At 37.2% G+C, this 19,227-nt stretch overlaps 1 protein-coding gene across 4 annotated transcripts in view; it reads left to right on the top strand.

Moving 5' to 3' along the window:
* The window catches only part of CLEC16A (C-type lectin domain containing 16A), a 94,984-nt gene extending 76,818 nt beyond the window's left edge, over positions 1 to 18,166 (top strand). Inside the window, exons 22-24 of one of the 4 annotated variants that reach the window (XM_064461901.1) lie at positions 45 to 185; positions 6,046 to 6,165; positions 11,107 to 18,166. In XM_064461901.1, the coding sequence (XP_064317971.1) occupies positions 45 to 185; positions 6,046 to 6,165; positions 11,107 to 11,465 (620 nt within the window). In that variant the 3' untranslated portion in view covers positions 11,466 to 18,166. Of the gene's footprint in view, positions 1 to 44; positions 186 to 6,041; positions 6,166 to 9,989; positions 10,029 to 11,106 lie in introns of all 4 variants that reach the window. The other 3 variants (XM_064461904.1, XM_064461903.1, XM_064461902.1) reach the window with 3 other exon arrangements.
* Positions 18,167 to 19,227: the final 1,061 nt, after the last annotated feature.

Here is a 19,227-nt window from a genome sequence, read left to right as displayed (position 1 = left end):
CAAGCTAGTTATTAACTTGTAAACTTCATTGTCCTGTTTTGCAGGCTTTGCCGTAGCCCAGTGTATAAACCAGCACAATCCATCACCACTCTCATCACCATCCAGTGGCAGTGGGAGTACCGGGCGCTGTGATTCAGTGACTGCAAGCTCAACATCCACTCCTTCTGCTGCACAGAGCCCATCAGGTATTAAATCACGATTTTCAGCCTAGGCACTAAGGGAGGTAGAGTAGTTTATTGTAAAATTAAGTTACTATGTCACTGGATTAAAAGCAGTAGGGCTTTATGTTTTTTAGACACTAAAATCATTCAATTAAACCAGTTACAAGTAAATTGTGGTGCAAATTTTAATGATCTCTTCAGTTTTGTGGAACTCTCAGAAATACTTGGCATCTTTCAGCAGTGATTTTAAGTACTGGTGAAATAATGCCCAGTTTGCTGACTTGTCTCCTAGAACATACAATTTAAAATGTTGGTTTGGGTTGGTTTTCTTTTCTTTAAAACTTAAGTATTGCCTTCCATAAACCTGTAATGTAAACCGTTAGCCTTCCACCGTAGAGGATAAGTTGATCTGCACATGAAGCTTTTTTTAACTGGGTGACATTTTTTGTATGTTAATTTGTAACAGTGGGCCAAATATGAGATATCTGAAAATAGTTACTTAGGATGCTAATTTGTAAAGCTTTTGCAAGAACACTATTCTGGCTGAATACTACCACATTTGAGCAGGCTGTTTCATTGGTGCAGAAGAAGCTGCCGTATAAATAGCCTGACAGTAAAACTTTCACAAATGTGTTTGTGTTGGTCAGTATATTTAGTGGGTATGTTTATACTGGGACTTCTTGTTGCATTGGAATGCCTTCGTTCCTCCTTTTTTTTGTGTAGTATTTGTAAGGAATCTTGCCATGGTGTTCTGAGTGCAGATTATGTGTGAGGTAAAGCTTCAAGCTGGAGACTAAACAAGAAGTAAATCCTAAAGGGTGCATACTGAAATGCTTTCATGCTAGAACTGACTTACTCTACTTCATTTTGGTTATAAAACAATAGAGGTAACTTGATTCTCAAGACCTTTTCCAACTGCCGCTTCATTTTAACTGTCACTTCCAACGTTGATCACTGCTTGAAGAGGTTGTTCTGGTCCCCCCTTTTGAGACCCACCATTTTGCTGTTATTTGGAAGCCTCCTGTAGATCTAAAATTTTTTTTTTGCAGTCCTACAGGAACGATACAATCTTTGTTAAGCATTTAGTGTTTTGTAGGTTTCACTGAACAGTGTCAGGAGATCAATGTAAATTATATGTCCAAAGTAACTAACCCTGCAATAAATATTGCTGAAATGGGTAAGCAAAGGCTGCTTATGAAGTTTATGAATGATTCGTAAAGCATTCTAGTACTCAGGCTGTAGATTAAAAAGCATCTATTACTGTGAGAGACTAACATATAGCAAAAATAATCCTGCAATATGTGTAATTGCAGAATAAAATTTGGAATATTTTTCTATATGCAATCTATTCAAAATTTTGGAAGGACCTGGTTTTATTTTCTCTGTTGGTAAGGTGATTGCTGTTATTCAGTCTCTTAATATGTGTAATATGGGTGATTACGCAGAGAAGTGGTATCATTTGTCTCAGTATGGATTGACAGTACAAGAAACATTTGTTTAACTACACGTTTCTCCTCAGCAGTGTGAAAAGGGTCATCTGCAATGTCCTTTGCTGTATTTGAATCCTCTTTGATCAGGAAGTGAAATGTAACTACAAGTTCTTGGCAATAGTGGCTAAGATAAAACTGTGGTAAAGGAAATTAAAATAAGAAACCACTTTTTTTTTGGTTTTTTTTTGCTATAAGCAATACACTAATTCACAAAAATATCAAGGAAGACTATACTACATGTTTCAAACTGAGGTCTTTCAAGCGCATATAATCTGACTTCTGTAAAAAAACTGAGTAGATCTAGAGCACGTATTTTCTCATCTAGCATAAAAAGATAGTGTCTTATTGAAGAATAATCATAGACTGTAGTCAAGAAAATAAAGTCTACTTATGCAGTATGTTGGCATTTGTAAACACAAAATCCTGTTTATTTTTCCTTCAATTTAAAAAGCCTGATGACAGGAGGCTGCTCATTGGTTTAAAAAAAAAAAAAAAAAAAAACCAAAACCAAAAGATAAATAAAACCAACCAAAAAAAACCCCAAACAAATTCTACCCCACCCCCCCCAAAAAAAACCCACAAAAAACCAAAACACCACACCACAAAACAGAGGAAAGGGGATTTTTTAATGCTTGTTTTCAGTCTGTAGTTTACCAGTTAGGGTGCATGAACCGTCTACACTTAGTATGACCTTCATTGTTCAAAATGCCATGTGTCATGCAGGAAGAGTCTTTGGGTGGGTTTTGGTTTTTGCACAGGATCTAGGCACACTGATGTAGATTCTTTAGCAAATACAGTTGTGAGGATACAATTCTGTGCCCTACCACTATAAGCATAGTAACCTTCAGCAAAGTCAGTGGAAATTAATGTGAGTATCTGCATCAGCTACTTCAGTCCCAAGTCAGCAGCTCTTATTAACCTGTGGCAGGGATGACTTTTGAGCTCAACTCCTGGATTTTGTTCTGCTAACTCTACTCCGAGAGCAGTAACAAAGAGAAAGACAGTGACTGTATGTGCAAGAGCAGGTAATTTGGTGCAATAGGACAATGAACAGTTGGTGCTGAGGTACATGCATCTGATCTGCATGTGGCTTAGGGATTTTGCTGTGGACCATACTTACCCTGACCTTTAGGACCAAGCATCCCTGCAATGTATGCGATTGTCTGAAGGACCAACTATTAGTTCAGTTGTTTGTTGCTGTTAATATTTGATGTGTATTTGGTGCATAGTTGCAGTGTATTTTATAGTTTGGTTTCCTTGTGAAAGAATCTCATAAATGGACAGAACCTGTTCCTAAAGTCAGACCAAAGCAGTACCCATGCATAATCCTTCAAAGCTGCTCTATTGGTCTGAACCAAACTGCTAATGTAGTTGCAGCCAATAATGAACAAGTCATGTTTTAAATAGTTATAGCTGAGTGGCTGATGGTGTCTCAAGGTCATTATTATTGACTAAAGAGGATTCTGAAATCCCTGGAGCTGGGTCTTTGGGGGGCCTGGAGAGGGTTTTCTCCAACCTAGGGAGCTGCTTTGACAGTTGTTCTAATTTTCAGTGTCAGATCAATACTATTGTCTATTCATGGGAACAAGTTTCTGCATTAACTGATTTGACCGGTTTACTGCAAGTTTGTAATGAATGGTCTCATGAATGTTTTTCCTATTTATATGCTATTGTGATCTATACTGGAAGCCGTTGCCAGGAGCATGACCATGAAAGGGATTATCGGTTTGGTACATCCAGATAGCTGTTCCATGGGCTTCTGCATGAACAGAAGTAAACTACCGAAATAAGCAATAGTGCCTTAACCACTGTCTGTGTTATATTAGGTCTTACTGACTGACTACTCAGCAGAGTTATGGAAACAATTGCTGATACTCACCCACTTCAGTGTAAAACAATGTGATTTTTTTCCCCCTAACCTGTTGAGAACAATTGAAACTAAACTGCCTTACTCTGCTCTGAAGGAGAGGAGGAGGCTTGCATGATCTGAAGTGGCTCCTTTGAGGAGGAAGTAACAAGTAGCTGATGAACAGAAAGCAGTTACCAAGATCTCTTTTTATGCCCCAAGGCAGTACTTGAATGCCGCCACCATCTCTCACATTTGAATCTCCCTTGTCATTTCCCATTCCATTTTAAACACACTCACGAGAGCACACAAGCGTGCTCTTTGTCCTCCCTCCTTCCCTGCTACCGTGTTTGTTCTGGCAGCTGCTCGAGTTGATGACCATGAAGAACATGCTAGGTTGCTCAGGAACTTCAGTCAAGAAATCCAGACAAGATAAACGGGAGATGTGTATGTGGACTTCAAGGAAACTACCTCAACTACCTTCTTTAAGAGCAACATCTTCAACCATGACAGCTCTTTCTACTGTAAACTTGTGATTATAGTGTCCTAAGCTACTGTCTATTGACAGATTTAAACTGTTAAGAGTTTGATATATTTGAGATGGTACTTGTAATCTTCACAGAGTTGTTTCAGGAAATAAGGTTTGGAACATACACGTTGACTTTTACATAAAACAGCAATAGATGAGAAAAAAATAAAGACAAGTTGCATAATTTTAGTTGAGAGAAACCAGTGTTACAAAATAGAGCATATATTAACAGTTAAACAGTAAGGGTTTTCAAAAATGTATCATAGGGAGAAAAAATTAAGTTTAATTTGGTGTTTTGTAAAAATACTTGCTACCGCTCCTACCTGCATCAATCAATCACACAGTATCTTAATGTGAGGAGAAAGGTTAACTGAACTTACATAAAATTATATGACTGCTTTGCATGTTTCAGTCATTGTAAGAGCACAATAGTTAAATTAACTGCTTTGTCATGAGTAAAATAAACTCATGATTCCTGAGTTTATCAGCTATCCTTCCTAAAAATTGTCACACTTAAGTCATGGGACAGATATTTTAAAGCCTAGCATCTCCTCCATTTGCAGTATTTGGGAATTAAGCTTAGCCCTTTACAAGATCTTTGTTCCTTAAAATTGAAAAAGTGGAAGTCATCCCTTAAAGAAAGCAGAATCCCTAGCAAGACAGTAAAAGCAGTATCAGGTTCTGCAAATGCTGTTATCAGGTTGGGTTTTTTTCCTTTGTATTTACATGATTTTTTGAAATTAACATGTCCGTTTGAAATGTTCCTATGCATAAGATAAAAATGTTTTCTTGCTAGGCAGATTTTAATCATCAAGCTTTTCAGCTCAGAATGCAGTCTCTTGGCTACACTTGCTGGAACTGTGCACTTCTTTAAAGTGCTTGCTCTTTTATATGCCAAGGATTAAGATAAAGATGCTCTCTTACAGTAAAAGTTAGCAGTCTTCCAGAATTATGTATGTGTAATGTCATCTACGCTGCGTTTTATCACTTTTTAAGTTGTCTTAAGCTTTAAAATGCAGTTGGCTTCAATACTTAAGAAAATGTTTACATTGGAGCAATGGCTATTGATGACTTCAGAAGACATTGATCTTCTATGCCACTTATGCTGTATTTCACACTTCTGGCAGATATTGATGGTAAAAGGTCTAAAATAAGTACAAAGAGCTGTCCCTTGTTGCAGAGAATACATTGGATTCTAGTCTGTAAAATAAAATTTACATGTCATGGAGAGGATGATTAATCAAGCATGGAGTGCCTGTAAGAGCATTGCCTGCCATTTTACTAAAAGCATCCCTGTCTCTTCCCTCTATAATCAGTAATGTAAATGTGGTTTGATCTCTTCTGTTCTATGATGCTAGTAATTTTCTAACTAAGTGAGGAAGTACTTTTATTTCTAGAAAGTTTATTTTCTGAAAACTTTCTATGCACCAGGCATCATCATCTGAACTGCTGCTATCTTTTAAAACACTCTGGCTTTATTATAAACCAAACCTAGTACTTCAGTTTCATATCATAGAATAGTAGGACTGAATGGTCTGAAGTAGTGGCACCTACACAGTAGTGCACCTCTTAAAATTTATGGCCAGTGGAAACCAGAATAATTCTATGTCACCAGATTTTGTGCTAAGTAGCTTCTCTCAAGATTTCTAGAGCACGTGAGTAGATTGTAATGCAAATGCCTGCCAGTCCCTCCATAGTGTAAGTGCCGTTGGTATTGCCAGACATAGCCCAAACCGTATTATGAATGTTTCCAGATAGGTAAGCAAAAAACTTAAGTTCAGTTAAACTTGCTTATTTCTGAAGAATGAATACTTCCAGCTTCAGAAGTGTTTCCCAAACTTATAAGACTCTTGGTGTGGTGTCAAATTGTATTCAAGATACCAGCAGTTACGGATGTGTCCTTGTCACTTTTTCTTGTTGCTACTCTAACATTTATCCTTTGTCTTCATTCCAGTTTCCCTTCCTTGTTTCATTGTTAAAGCCTTCGTATGATATATCACTGTGTTTTCCTCTAGTAAGGTCTGGCAGGAAAGGACGTCGGCGGGTGTTTAGTCTGTCGGAGGCTGACAGTCACGGTGGACACTGGGTTTAGGTCTTCAAGCAGCAGCTGCAACAGAAACTCGCGCAATATCAATTCAGGCAGGTTCCTCTATAAGCTTTCAAAAGCCCGTAACAGTTAATAGAACATATTTGGTTTCCATGCTGACAGCAATGACAGTGAGGTAGGAAACTGAAGAAAGCATCACAAATATTTGTCTCAACTGTTTTTTGCAGGAGAATTGCAAAGCACTAATTAGCTGTTTCTGATAGCCTTACCTGCAGTTTCTCCCGTGCTTCTTGGCACTCTTGCCAAAGATAGAAATTCTGCTATCAAGCCTCCAGCTTCAAAGCAGCTATGTCTTCATTTGCACAGGGGCAGCCATGGCTGTAGTGGAATTTAGTAAGCACAGGTTTCTGAATGGACAGTAATGCAGGTACTTGGCTAGCAGCAATAAATCTATTTGTAACACGGGTAAAATGGACAAGCATTCAGCATAAGATTGTCCTTGGACTGTGATGGCACAAGTTTAATATTTCTATGATCATCAAACTCAGGCAGATGGCTTTATGGACTGTTTAATTGCCTGAGGAGGTGAGGAGGGGAAGCAGATGCAAAAAAGATGGAAACACGCTTCAGACTACCTTCGTACATATATAACCTGTTTTAATTTGTATCTAATTAAATTCTTTTCTTTTATTGTCATGGCATGAAGATATTTTACTCTGTTAATATTAACTAAACACCCTTTTTCATCTTTATAGATTTACTTTGCATCTTTTCACTTAATGTCATGTTTTTTATATTTTTGTTATCCTTTCAGAGTGTGTCGCTGTACAGCTTAGGACACTTCTCTGTAGATGATATTCATTCTTTCCTTTTCCTGTTCTTTTCTGTCTTTTTTCACTAATAATCATCCTTAACATAAGTTAATATAATCAAAGTTAAGTGATTTGGCTTGGGTTTTTTGCTGAAATTATAATCTCAGTAGCATTATATAAGTGCTGAAAAACATCTAAGGTTGCTGAAGCCACTGCAAACAGAGAATGCTAATAATACCCAAAAACTTGCAAAATGACACCCTGTTTTCAAATCTTGTTTGGTACTTAATTTTGGGGGTATGTGGGGGGGTGTTTGTTAGAACTAAGTGTTAACATCACAACTGTTTTAAGAAACTGACTTCACTCTCCCTGGTTTTGTTGCAGATCTGGCTTATATTTTTTTGCCAGAACACTCTTGCTTAAATACATGGGGGTTGAGGAGAGATAAATAGAAATGCCGTTTTCCCGTATTAGATGGTAACTTTTTGATATTTAAAAGTAGAGCATATCTTAGTGAATGGTGAAGTTATACAGGTAAAAATGACAAATATTTTTACTCTTTCTATCCAAAAGTCAAACCGGAACCAAATGTTAGGAATTTGGGTTTTTTCAAAGCCTGTTAGTACTTTTGTTTGCAATATAGACAGAAGTTCCAGATAATGGGTAGAGATCTTAATCTCTAAACATACTGGGTGCCTTCAAACTCTTTGGAATCAAGAGCTTGGTACCCGTCTTTAGATTTGAGAGATAGACATTCTTGTAATAATCCCTTCCTCAGCTTTTTTTTTTTCAGTTAGGGTGCATCTTTTACCAATTGTTTTTTTCCAGTTTCAGAGACTTTAGGAATTCAGATCATACATAAACATATATTTATCTACTTGGGTCCTTCTCTGAATTGAGTATGACTTCAAAAGGCTTTGAAATTTTGAGTCTCAAAGGTTTTCTCATTAGCAATTATTGTCCGGAAGCCATGTATTCAATTAGCTGGGAGGTGTTATATGTGAAAACTTTTTACATCAAGAGGGTGGTCTGATTTTTCGTTGTAATGCCTCTTATATTCCAAATTTTTGTTCCAAGATGTTGGATCTCTATTCTATTTTCTATTTAGTTTCCTTCATCTGCAGTCTAGGATTGTTTTCCTCTATCCATGTATTCAAAAGATATGGGAGGTGATCATGCTTAAAAAGTTACTTAGCACAAGCTAAGCATAAACCTCAAGTGGCCTATGGATTTGAGAGCTTAGTCACAACTATGTTAGTACCACTCTCACAGCCACAGTTTATAGCTGTGACTGAATAGTAAGATTTTTAGCTAAGTATTTGTTCGAAAGGGATAATATATTGCAGAATAGTAGAGAGAGCTGTTGATCTTTTCTAGACAATGTTAAAAATCCTCCCTTCCCCACCCCTTCATGTACTGATATCTGCTGTCTGCCCTTGCAGGGACTAGTGGCAGTTTGCGAATATCTCGCTGTTTTGGCAGTAATGCGAAGCAGGGTTACAGAAATTTGTCACTGCTACCCTTAAATACAGTAACAGTAAATCTCTGACAGTGACTAATCATAGAATGCCCTGAGCTGGAAGGGACCCACAAGGATCAAGTCCAACTCCTGTCCCTGCACAGGACAACCCCACAATTCACACCATGTCTCTGAGGGCCTTGTCCAAGTGCTTCTTGAATAGCGTCAGGCTTGGTGCCGTGACTGCCTCCCTGGGGCCCCTGTTCCAGTGCTCCACCACCCTCTGGGTGAAGAACCTTTCCCTAATACCCAACCTAAACCTCCCCTGGCACATCTTCCTGCCATTCCCTTGGGTCCTGTCATTGGTCACCAGAGAGAAGGGATCAGCACCTGCCCCTCCTCCTCCCCTTGTGAGGAAGCTGCAGACCGCAATCAGGTCTGCCCTCACTCTCCTCTTCTCCAGGCTGAACAAACCAAGTGACTTTAGCCGCTCCTCGGTGAAATATTGAAAGTAGGAGAGAAAGAGTTACTTCTATCAGTAGTAAATAAAAGCAGGAGGGAAGCATAGAAGAGGTCTAATTTTGTACTCTCTATACATTCTACAGCTAAAATACTGGACTGAGTATGTTCTGCTGAAATTTGTAAATATTTTTATCTTTTTTCTGAATGGTGGTTTTTTCAGACTTTTGGATAGAAAATTTGGACTTATTGACTCAGATACTTTTTTTTTTTTAATGGAACATTTTTTCAAAAACTTTGTGGCATTAAGAAGATAGTCACTTTAGCATTAATTTAGGTCCTACATGGAAGGATTTGGGGACAATACAGCATAACAAAAGAATCTGTATGTCTGTCATGATTTCAGTAAATTTGAAGTATTGAGAAAATAATATTTTGTTGGGAGAGGGGGAGGAATGATTTGAGAAATTAACTGCAGAATCAGAAATGAAATGGCAGAACTGCAATGTGGTGTATTCCTGAGGAGAATGCTATTGATGGATAATACTTTATTTACCAGAATGCCTCAGGTTTCCGCATCCCAAATTTTGGATTATTCATACTATAATTAAGATAAAAAATAATCTTGGCAAAGAATGTTTTATATTCTTCTAAGATGTTATAAATTCAGAAGGTAAAATCACTGCAAAGAGACTCCCTGTTTTCTGCATTCTTAAATGTTAGTATTTATCTTGGAATTCAGAGAAATGAGACTTTATTTCAGTGTTTTTAGCAGTTCATTTTCCATGCAAGTCTTCCATCACTTCCTCTGTTATCAATCGCTACATTCTCACTAAAGCTTCTTGACAGCTAAAAAGAAGAATTTGCAGAGTTACTTTGGATCTGTCCTTATTTTTCAGAAATAACCAGTGATGTCCCTTTTATTTAAACGGAGACTTTACAATCTATAAAACTTGTTTTAATTAAAGCGAGAAGCTTTAGCCACTGATTCAGCAAAAAGTAAAATTGAGTGATTTTCTGAAGTGAGAATATGCCATTGTTTGGGGTTATTTTACCAGAAAGGTAAAAAACCCAATAATCTTAACTGTTATTCCACTGATACTTTACTGATATCCATTCCATTCTCAGCTTTGTTTTTCTTTTTTTTTTTTTTTGCCTTATGTTCGTGCTTTCTGTTCTTTTACAGGATTAATTGGAATCATATTGAAACGGAAATATTTTTAAGGTCATTATATATTAAAAACAGAACCTAATTCTTAGCTTCTGTATTCACTACATTGCCTTGTAGACTTTTCTGCAGATGCCTGTACACTTGAATACATGCTGTTTCTTACAAAAGCTCTAAAAATGGTCTGTCTTGAAGCTGGATACCTGTTACTTTAATGGCATATATTACTCTAGTCTGAAAAGAAGAAAACCCTGAATTTTTCTGGGCATACTTGCTCATATAAGGCTGTATCACCTCATCCCCTCTGTTCACTATCCATCTGAGCCAAATGAGCAGTTTACTTGATAGCTAGCTAGGGTTTTAAAGGGGAAAAGGACAGTACGGATAGCTGTTAATGTTTTGGGTTTTTTTTTCATTGCGTGGGAAGGTGTAGCATAACAGTTTTCTGTGGTACATAATGCTTATTCCCAGTTTTATCTGTGTTTTATGCTCCATGCTTAGGAGCACAAAAAAAAACCATATAACACAAGCCTGTCTAAAAACAGGCCTATTTTGCAGCACCTTTCAGTTACAGTAAGCACATTATTCTCCTTCCTGTTCTTCCATAGTTCTGCTTTCTGTGGTTGAGGTGTCACTTAAATGTTCATGTGGAGAATGAAATGAGAGAATGACTTCCCAATTTTTGTAAGAAACAAGCCACCTCTTTTTGCAGAACTAGTTATATGGGGTTGTTTTGTGTGGGTTTTGTTTGTTTGTTTTTCTTTCTAAAGAGCTTCCTGGTATGGGGTGGCTATTAATTTTAGTCTATACTAAATACTGGAGAGGCTTCCTTATTTTTCCCCTCAATTTCTTCTCTCTAGGAATATTTCTGATATTGCTGCATATTCTGATACTAAATGTGTAAAGTTTTCTGGTTCCTAGTTTGAACAGATTCCTGCTGGCATTTTATGTTATGCCTTCCTAATATTTTGTTTTATTTCTAATTACTAAAATGTGAGTGTGTAAGCAGAGTGCTTCACAGAACTGTATTTTTCACCCAATTATTCTTAAATTTTCATACATAATAGTATACTCTTAGGCTTAATGTACATACAGAGTTGAATGTTGATTGTTTCTTGGTGTTTTCTTTTATTAGATGGTGGTTCAGCTCCAGAGCAGCCTCAGATGACCATTTCTGGTCAGATGATCATTTCTGGTCAGATGGTGTTGACTGATGAAACTCTTTCAGCTGTCTCAAAGTCTAGCAAGAATGCTGTAAAAAACAGTGACATAGAAACAGCAAACCTGTCTCCTAGCTTGATTCCTGCACAGCAGCCCACAATATCATTAATAACAGATGACAATACAGATGCGCTAAGTGTAGAGTCACTTACACTGGTGCCACCAGTTGATCCGCACAGCATTCGAACATTCAGCTGCATTCCTCAGTCCTCTTTGCAATCTGAAGTTGAAGTTTGCAAGGTAAAGGAGGTAAAGGAAGAATGTTCTGACTAAAGCCAGCCTGCAGACTGTGATAAACAGCGAAGCAAATACAACCAAATTCTTCACTGTTTTTGCTTTGGGAGGGCAGATACTTCTTGAAGCCTGAGGGGCCATCTGGTCCACAAGAAGGAACCCACTGATGAAAGAGAATGTGGGCAGCTTTTAGAGTAAACATCAGATGCTCAGCATATTTAAACTGGAGAAGAAAAAAAGAAAAAGAAAAAACAACTTTGGAATCTGGACTGGTTGTTTCCTACCAATTTCTGTTATACAAGAACATGAAAGTCTTTCAGAGCACCTACTTTCTTCCTATTATAGAGTTCCAGCTGCAGGAACTAAGTTAATTGTAAAAGGTCTACAGTATTATGGCAAAGTGAAGGCATTTTTAGATACCTGGCTTCAGGATATTGCATCATTACTTCTCTGAAACTGGAGACATACCATTGACCAGAAAAAACCTAGATATTGTAGTACAGACTTAACATTTCCATTTGAGACGTGGTGTGTTTTTCAGTTTGTTGTTGTTTAGGTTTGGTTGGTTTGGGGGCTTTGTTTGTTTTTGGTTGGGGTTTTTTGTTTGTTTTTTAAATCCTGATCTTATTCATCTTTTGGAGGTCTGTGTGATACCAGCACGTTTGGCCACTTTCAGTGTTGTCTTCGTAGGACTCCAGACTTCAGTATTTTTTTGCCATGTGTAATATTTATTTCAAGGTATGATTCAAAGCAAGATATTAAACAATTTTTTAAAAGGTAAAAGCTTGAAATTTAATGACAAATGCTTATTCAGATTAACATAAGGGACTTCTGGGACTACTTTAGTCTTTGCTTAATCAGCTGCAGAGGAACGTGAAATATTTTGAGATTGCTATAGCTTGCTTGCATCTGACAGTCAAATTGCTACCCCTCTGAGGGATGATTATATACTTTCTACTGAAGGACAACTTCTTGAAGCAGACGGAAGCAGTTTTATTCTAAAAAGGTTTTTTAAATTATTTCATCTTCATGTAGGAAGAAGGTCACCATATCTAACTGATAATTCCTTTGCAAGCCTGAAACTTGAAAAGTATTATGCAGGGTGGTTTTTTTTCTATATGGGATAGTATCACAGTTAAACTCAGATTATGTAGCAACGTTGTTTATGCTTGCCTTACTTTGCTTCCTACATCGTGATACCAAGTTGACAGAAAGTAGTGGAAAAGTGTTGGTTATAGTTTGGAATCTTTTTTGCTGATTTGATATGTAATTTAACATAAATGGAATTTAAGATTTCTCATCAATTTCCATGTGTGTTAATTTAACAGTAAAATGAGCAGATTGTCCTTATTGGTCTGCTCATAACATTGAGTGCTTTCTGGCTCTCAGAGATTGAAGGCTACTTGGTATCGTGATTTCAGTCATCAGTGCAATCTGCTTCCTCATTCTGTCTCTGCTAACATTAATTTCACATCAAGTAGATGAATCTGAAAAGTTTTTACCTACTTCCCAGTCTCTTGTTGTACCTCTTCCTGGCTGTCAGATGGAATACTTGAAGTTATTTTAAATGTTATATTTATATATGAGGTTGACTAATGCACAAGTATTACTTTGCTCGCTTTACCCATCTTTTCCTTCGTGTAGTAACTTAATCTTTATAAAACATATATACAAGGTGTCTGCTATTGAATGCAAGCAGTATTTTTTTTTGTTCCCTTATTAGCTTTTGCATTCAGTCTTGTTATTTCTAGTTTTCTGTGACTTCTACTTTGCCTCAAATTGAATTAACCAATATTCTGACCATTCCAGGGTGGCCCAAACTCTAAATGAATTCTGAGAGTTAGGTGTCCTCAGCACTACTATGGAAATAGGATGAGAATTTGGCATTGCTGGAGTAAGAGCCTGCCTTTTTTTTTGGTTAGGGTGAGTTTACATTGCATATGCTTAGGGTGAGTTTACACTGCAGTCACTGTTGCAGCTAATGCAGATGCACCTGAGCAAGCCTAGACATCAGTAGCAATTTGGGCACAAGGACCACATAAGTTTTTATTTGCTGAACTGATTGCAGTCTAGACTTCTAGTAAGTTGCAGCATTACAATGTAGCCCAATAATATTCTGAAGATCATTATAAAAATGATGCCTTACTTAATTTGAAAGCATTTTATGTTGGTTCTTAACTTAACTCTTGACCTAGACTACACAAAATACCACTGTGCAGGCTGAGTTCCCTTAAATAGAATTAATTTTAGACAGGAAAACCTTGATCTTTATTTATCTAATTTCAAATTCAGTTCTAGCAAGATTAGGACCACATACAAAGAGTCTTTTTAATGGGTATGCATAATCTCACCCATGAGCAGTACTGCACAAAAAGTGGGACAGAGGGAAAGAAAGCTGACTTTGTGCTTTTCATTGCTTTTGAGTGGCTTTTCAATCTGATGACCAGTTGGCTACTGAGAGCTTCACAGGAAATTACTGAGATAGATACTGTTATTAGGAAAATAGGAGACTAGGTCTACTGTCTAATCTCCTGGCAGAGCCTTGCTGGTCAAGGGCTGGTAAGGTGGGATATCTTTTAGCAGTTCTATCAGAAACTCTCTGCAAAGATGGATTTACATTGGGAAAGCTCTGACTGCACCAGTTCTACTAATGTTGTGTTGTTATATGAATGCTACAACTGGTGCAGACCAACTGAAATCTCTGAATGGTTATGCCACAGAAGCAATTGGTTTTTTACTTATTTGCTTCTGTTAAAGCTTTGACAATGCTTCATGCCACGTTAGAAGACTTTAGAATGTAAATGTTCTGGAGATGCTGAAATAATCTGTCATCAGTAATCTTTATCTCTGCAAGTATGGTGTTACTCATCTACAATTCCTTGAAGAGTAGTATCTCTCTCTCTCTTATCAGAAAATCTCAAGGGCTGTTTCCTTATCCCCCTTTCACTGTAAAAAGGAAACTCGACCAAGAAACCATTAGCACATTAGCCACAAATGTAGCTTCTTTCTAAACAAAAGTTGATTTGAGTCAGTGTAACATCACTCTCTCTAACCAAATACAAATACCAAGTTGCAAATGAGAGCAGCAGCTGAACAGCTGACTGTTCAAATGGGTCACTATTTCAGTGTAATACTGCAGAGGGAGATGAAAGCACTCTAAAATAAATATAGCAACGTTCCAGAGCAAAATGCCAAAATGTTGGAGAGATGCTAAATTCTCAGTGTGTGTTTGTAGAGGCTATGCCTATCTTCAGCCATATTCTGTTAACATAAAATAGTTTTACTGTTCTCTTCCTTTGGAGAAGAGAAGCCAAAGAAACCAAGGCATACTGAATGTTACTTTGCTATTTTATGGTCTGTGTGTCTTGTTTCAGCAAATTTTACCAAGATATTACTTGTTTAGCAGAGCTATGTGTTGCCTTCACTGTTAGGTCTCGCTGCCTCTTGCTGGTCCCCTTTGCTTTTCTGTCATCCAGTGTACAACAAAGAACAAGACTCAAGCTTTTCATTTGCGAAGAGAGTAATGGCAGCATACACTTTGTAATTTGGTAAAGAAGGGGAGGGAGGAAACATTAGTGCCCAGTTCTACCGTCTGCTTCACTATGGAAGTAATGCAATGCTTGCAGTGTGAAACTTGTGTGCAAAAACTGTTTTGCAGAAGTTCTTTGATATGGAAAGAAACCAAAGTTTAAGCTTCCTCAACTTCACTTTACAAGCTGTGTAGATTAATCCAAATTCATTAGAAATGTGGTCACATATATTAATACTAAAAGCTGTATCTTGTGTGTAAAGTCATGAATTATTTACAGTATAAGGACTGAGCTCATTTGTATTCTCCACTGCTAGTTCACAGTAAACTAAAATTCTGGCTTCTTTTCCATAAATTAAGTTGAGCTTGAAAACAAAAGGTATGCAATTACACCTGTTAAAGAAGCTTCACAATGTTCTTTGCTTTACAATGCAGTTGGAATTTTCCTTGAAGTCATTTGGTGAGTTAAAATGGGAACTATCTTCCAGAATTCATTTATTCTTTTGCAGTATTGTTGCTAAAGGACAGGCATGTGACATTTAGAAATTCTTCTCCCATACCCAGCATTAAAGGCTCCAGTCTAGATCGGTACTCAGAGTTTAAGTCAATGTCCAGTGATTCATACAAACCCTCTGCCCAGTAGAGACAGAATACGGGGGAAAGTAACGTTCCTTTGTGGATTTGAAGTATTCTCGTGTGTAGAATTTAAAAACTGATGGTTAAAATAGTTTTTTTATATAGCAAGATCAGCAATCTTTAGGATTGCAATTACTGTGATTTTTTTTTTTCTAATTAAGCAGTAAGACATGAGTGACTATAATTTCCACACTTACTGCAAACAGCCTGAGATGATTACTTTAAGCAATCTAGGAATTCAATAATTACCTTGCAATTGTGTGTTATTTTACTAGTGGTAAATTAATCTTAAAACTGTATGCTTGAAGACATAGGTAAGCTATCAGACAAGCAGGTCATAAGTATGAAGCCACTTCATAAAAGTAAACACTTCAATCACATGGTGCTGTCAGTGCTCTAGTTTAATCAGTCACTCTTTTTGCTGCATGTGTTACAGGTAAATAACTGCAGAAGAGCCTAATGAATAGTTTCACTAACCCGCATGTAGTACTTTTCAAAAAAACCCCACCATGCTAAATATTCTGATGTCTTCACTTATCAGCTAAAGTTAAATGGGGAGTTGTTTTTATAAGAACATTGCACAGGCAGCTGTTGTCTAGGAAACTAAGTGTTTTAGTCCTATAGCTGAATGACAGATTTGCAAAGAGGCATCAGATGGGGGAATCAGTGAGATATAGGCATTTTGCCTCAGAGATAATGAGTCTCCTTGATGAGTCTCCTACTTATTTTCAGGCAACCTAATGTCAGGCATCTAAATGTGTTGAAAATTCTCTTCCTAACTGTTGCTGTCATTCTTCTTGAAAGAGTTTTTTGGTATGTCACTGTTTAACTATCACTGGCCTACCCTAGGACATCACGAACCTGGGCACTGCACTTCTATTATTTAGAAGCCTTTGGAGTGGTTCTGCTGTGCTTGCCTGCTCTGTTGCTCTCACCTTTCCTAATGTGTGCAGCATGAATTAGAAACAAGTATCATAACTCTTGCTGTCTCCTGATAATAACCCTTACTGTCTCCTAATGGCTTCTGAAAAGCAGGTGATGATCTAAGCACGGTGTGCTAGGGTGGGATGTTTTTAGGGGGTGGGAGGGAGGAAGTGCTTGGGGTTTTTTCCTGCTGCTCAGGATTTTGTGAGCAGCAACAAAAACATGGGAAACGCAGTTCTGGACTGAGTCTCAAACAGAAGGTTCTTTCATATGGAAACGTATTTTTATATTACATTTGTACAGAATTTTCCCTATTTTGATCTCCCAAAATTTTTAGATTTGCGCATTGCTCAGATATGATTTCTTTTGCAAGCTGTTATTAAATATGTATTTTATGTTTGTTAATGTATTACAAATGTAAAGCCAAATTTTGCTTGTCTAATAAATGTGCACTGTGGCAGTATCTTGTTTTATTATTTTACTAACTTGAATTCATTTGTTCTTAATGCAAAAAGGAAAAACTTGAGTCATTATTGTGACTGTCTTGTTAGCATAAATAAACGTGTGAAGTGTGTTAATGTAAAAAATAACTAAAAAGGGCTTAAGAAGCAGGTAATGACTAAGGATACTTGTCGACGACTAAAGTTAAATAAGTTAAATAAGGTTCAGACTAGTATATAGTGTTCCCAGGATTCTTTTAAGATCGCAATCTTATTTATCTTGTTCTCCATTACTTTTGGTTATGGGTACTCATCCTAAAGTGAGTTTAAGACATAGTAATTGCAATCTGATAACTTAAGTACGTTTGAGGAGATGAGAAGGCCTGAGGTTTTGTGTTTGGGTGTATTTTAAGGACTAACTGCAGCAGAAATATTTACAATGAACATGGAGATAATTTTGAAAAGGATTGAGAATAGATTCAAGTGTGCAAGTTTATAGACTGTTAAAATTTCAAGGAGCCTCATTTCACTCAGCGGTAGCACTGAATAATACGTTGTTAGAACTCTAGGGGACCTGCTTGGAAGCATTTTAAACTTTAGGGGATAACTTTAGGCATCTCCACTTGTGAATAGGTGTGTTGATACTTTTGTTGCAAACTTTTTACTTCATTTTGAGCTGTTTTGTAAGTTTGATTGTTGTAAGTGCAAAAAGAGGGAAATGTATTTTTCTAGAAGAATGAATGTACCTGGGATTTAAACACTACATAAAGCAGTTAATGAACATGAAAGACTGTTCTCCGATGAAATATATTTCAAGAAAGTTGTGTCTGAAATGTACTTCATTTTGGGGGAGAAGAAGGAAAAAGTCCTGAGCATATACTTACATGGAAAAAAGCCCAAACATGGGGTGAATCAAATTCTGAAATGTCTTTCTACAGGCAATAAGTATTAATTATTTAATGTAAGTTATGTTAGACATTTGCAGTAAATGTGACAACATATTAATTTAAAGAAAAATGTATATAAGTGTCTGGGAAGGGAGTGAAATTACAAAATATTGGTGTATGTTTCTGAAATCTAGATTTCTATAGCTGAATCTGTATTTGCTGCATTAATTATGTGTCATGGCTATTGAAACCCTGGACAAGAATGAACAATAGACCTTTCTTTGTAAATGGAACTTGGCAATAAAAATGGTGTTACTAAGAAAACTTCCTTCCCTTTCATGTTCTTTTGCTGGATTTGATGCACAAGGACATTCAATGACAGAGGAATGCAAAATTTGTAGAAGCTGGCTTGTGTTAAGAATCATGGTGTGCATATGTGAATGTCAGGCATTTTAATCTGTAAGCTGAAAACTGGAATAGCCAGGGTGTTTTTGCATGGTGTGTGCAGGAAAGACATAGCCTGATAGAGAGGGCAGAAAAGAAGCCTGTGGAGGTGATGGAAAGTAGATGAGACCAAGGGTTAAGCATGGCTGGGCAACATTTAAAGTGTCGGTAAACCACTTTGAAAGTGCCGTCATGTGTGATTTCTTCCCCAGATATATCCTTGCACCCTCTGCCTCTTTCTCTGTTGTGTGTTGCCAGTTCAGTATATGGATCAAATCCAACAGAGTTATTAGTTGGATTCTTGTTAATTAGCCTCTCCATCTGCATCCATGCTCTATAGGAGTTAATTACAGTCAATATACATTCCTTGTGAAATGTTATTTCTCGAACTAGGCATTGCTCCAGAAGCTTTCTTAGGAAGGAATTAAATCACATGTACTGTGAAATAAGCAAGCTAGGTATCATAGGTAGGAGACAACACTGTGGTATACCATAAGACGTAAATATTAAAACATGGTATATTGGGGAAAATGAGCTTAAATCTGCTCCTGGCAGTCGGACCTTCTACATCCTGCCAGTAATATTGCTGTAAGGATACAAATTTTATAATTTGTGGCCAGGAAGTTCCCTTCTATTTGAAACTGTTTTGTGGTTCCTGTATCATTTGATGCCTCAGAACTTCTGCAGCCTTTTGCCTTGTCACTTTTTTTCTGTTTCTGTACAAGATCTTTTTAGACTTGGACATTGAGTCAGGTTCACCATCTTGCACTGTGTTACTAATGGTCGGAGATGGAATGAAAGCACAGCCTCAAGCCCTCTTCCATTCTGACAGGGATGAAGATGAACTTGACAGGACTTGACTTTTCTTAGTCCCTGTGAATATATAAGTGCAGCCCCTTGAACAGTCCTTTAATAGGTAAATCCATGTCTTTATCAGTAAG

The sequence above is a fragment of the Phalacrocorax carbo genome, chromosome 10, assembly GCF_963921805.1.
Source record: "Phalacrocorax carbo chromosome 10, bPhaCar2.1, whole genome shotgun sequence".
Lineage (NCBI taxonomy): Eukaryota > Metazoa > Chordata > Aves > Suliformes > Phalacrocoracidae > Phalacrocorax > Phalacrocorax carbo.
The sequence above is the reverse complement of the archived record's forward strand: the minus strand, read 5'-3'. Positions and strand labels throughout refer to the sequence as shown.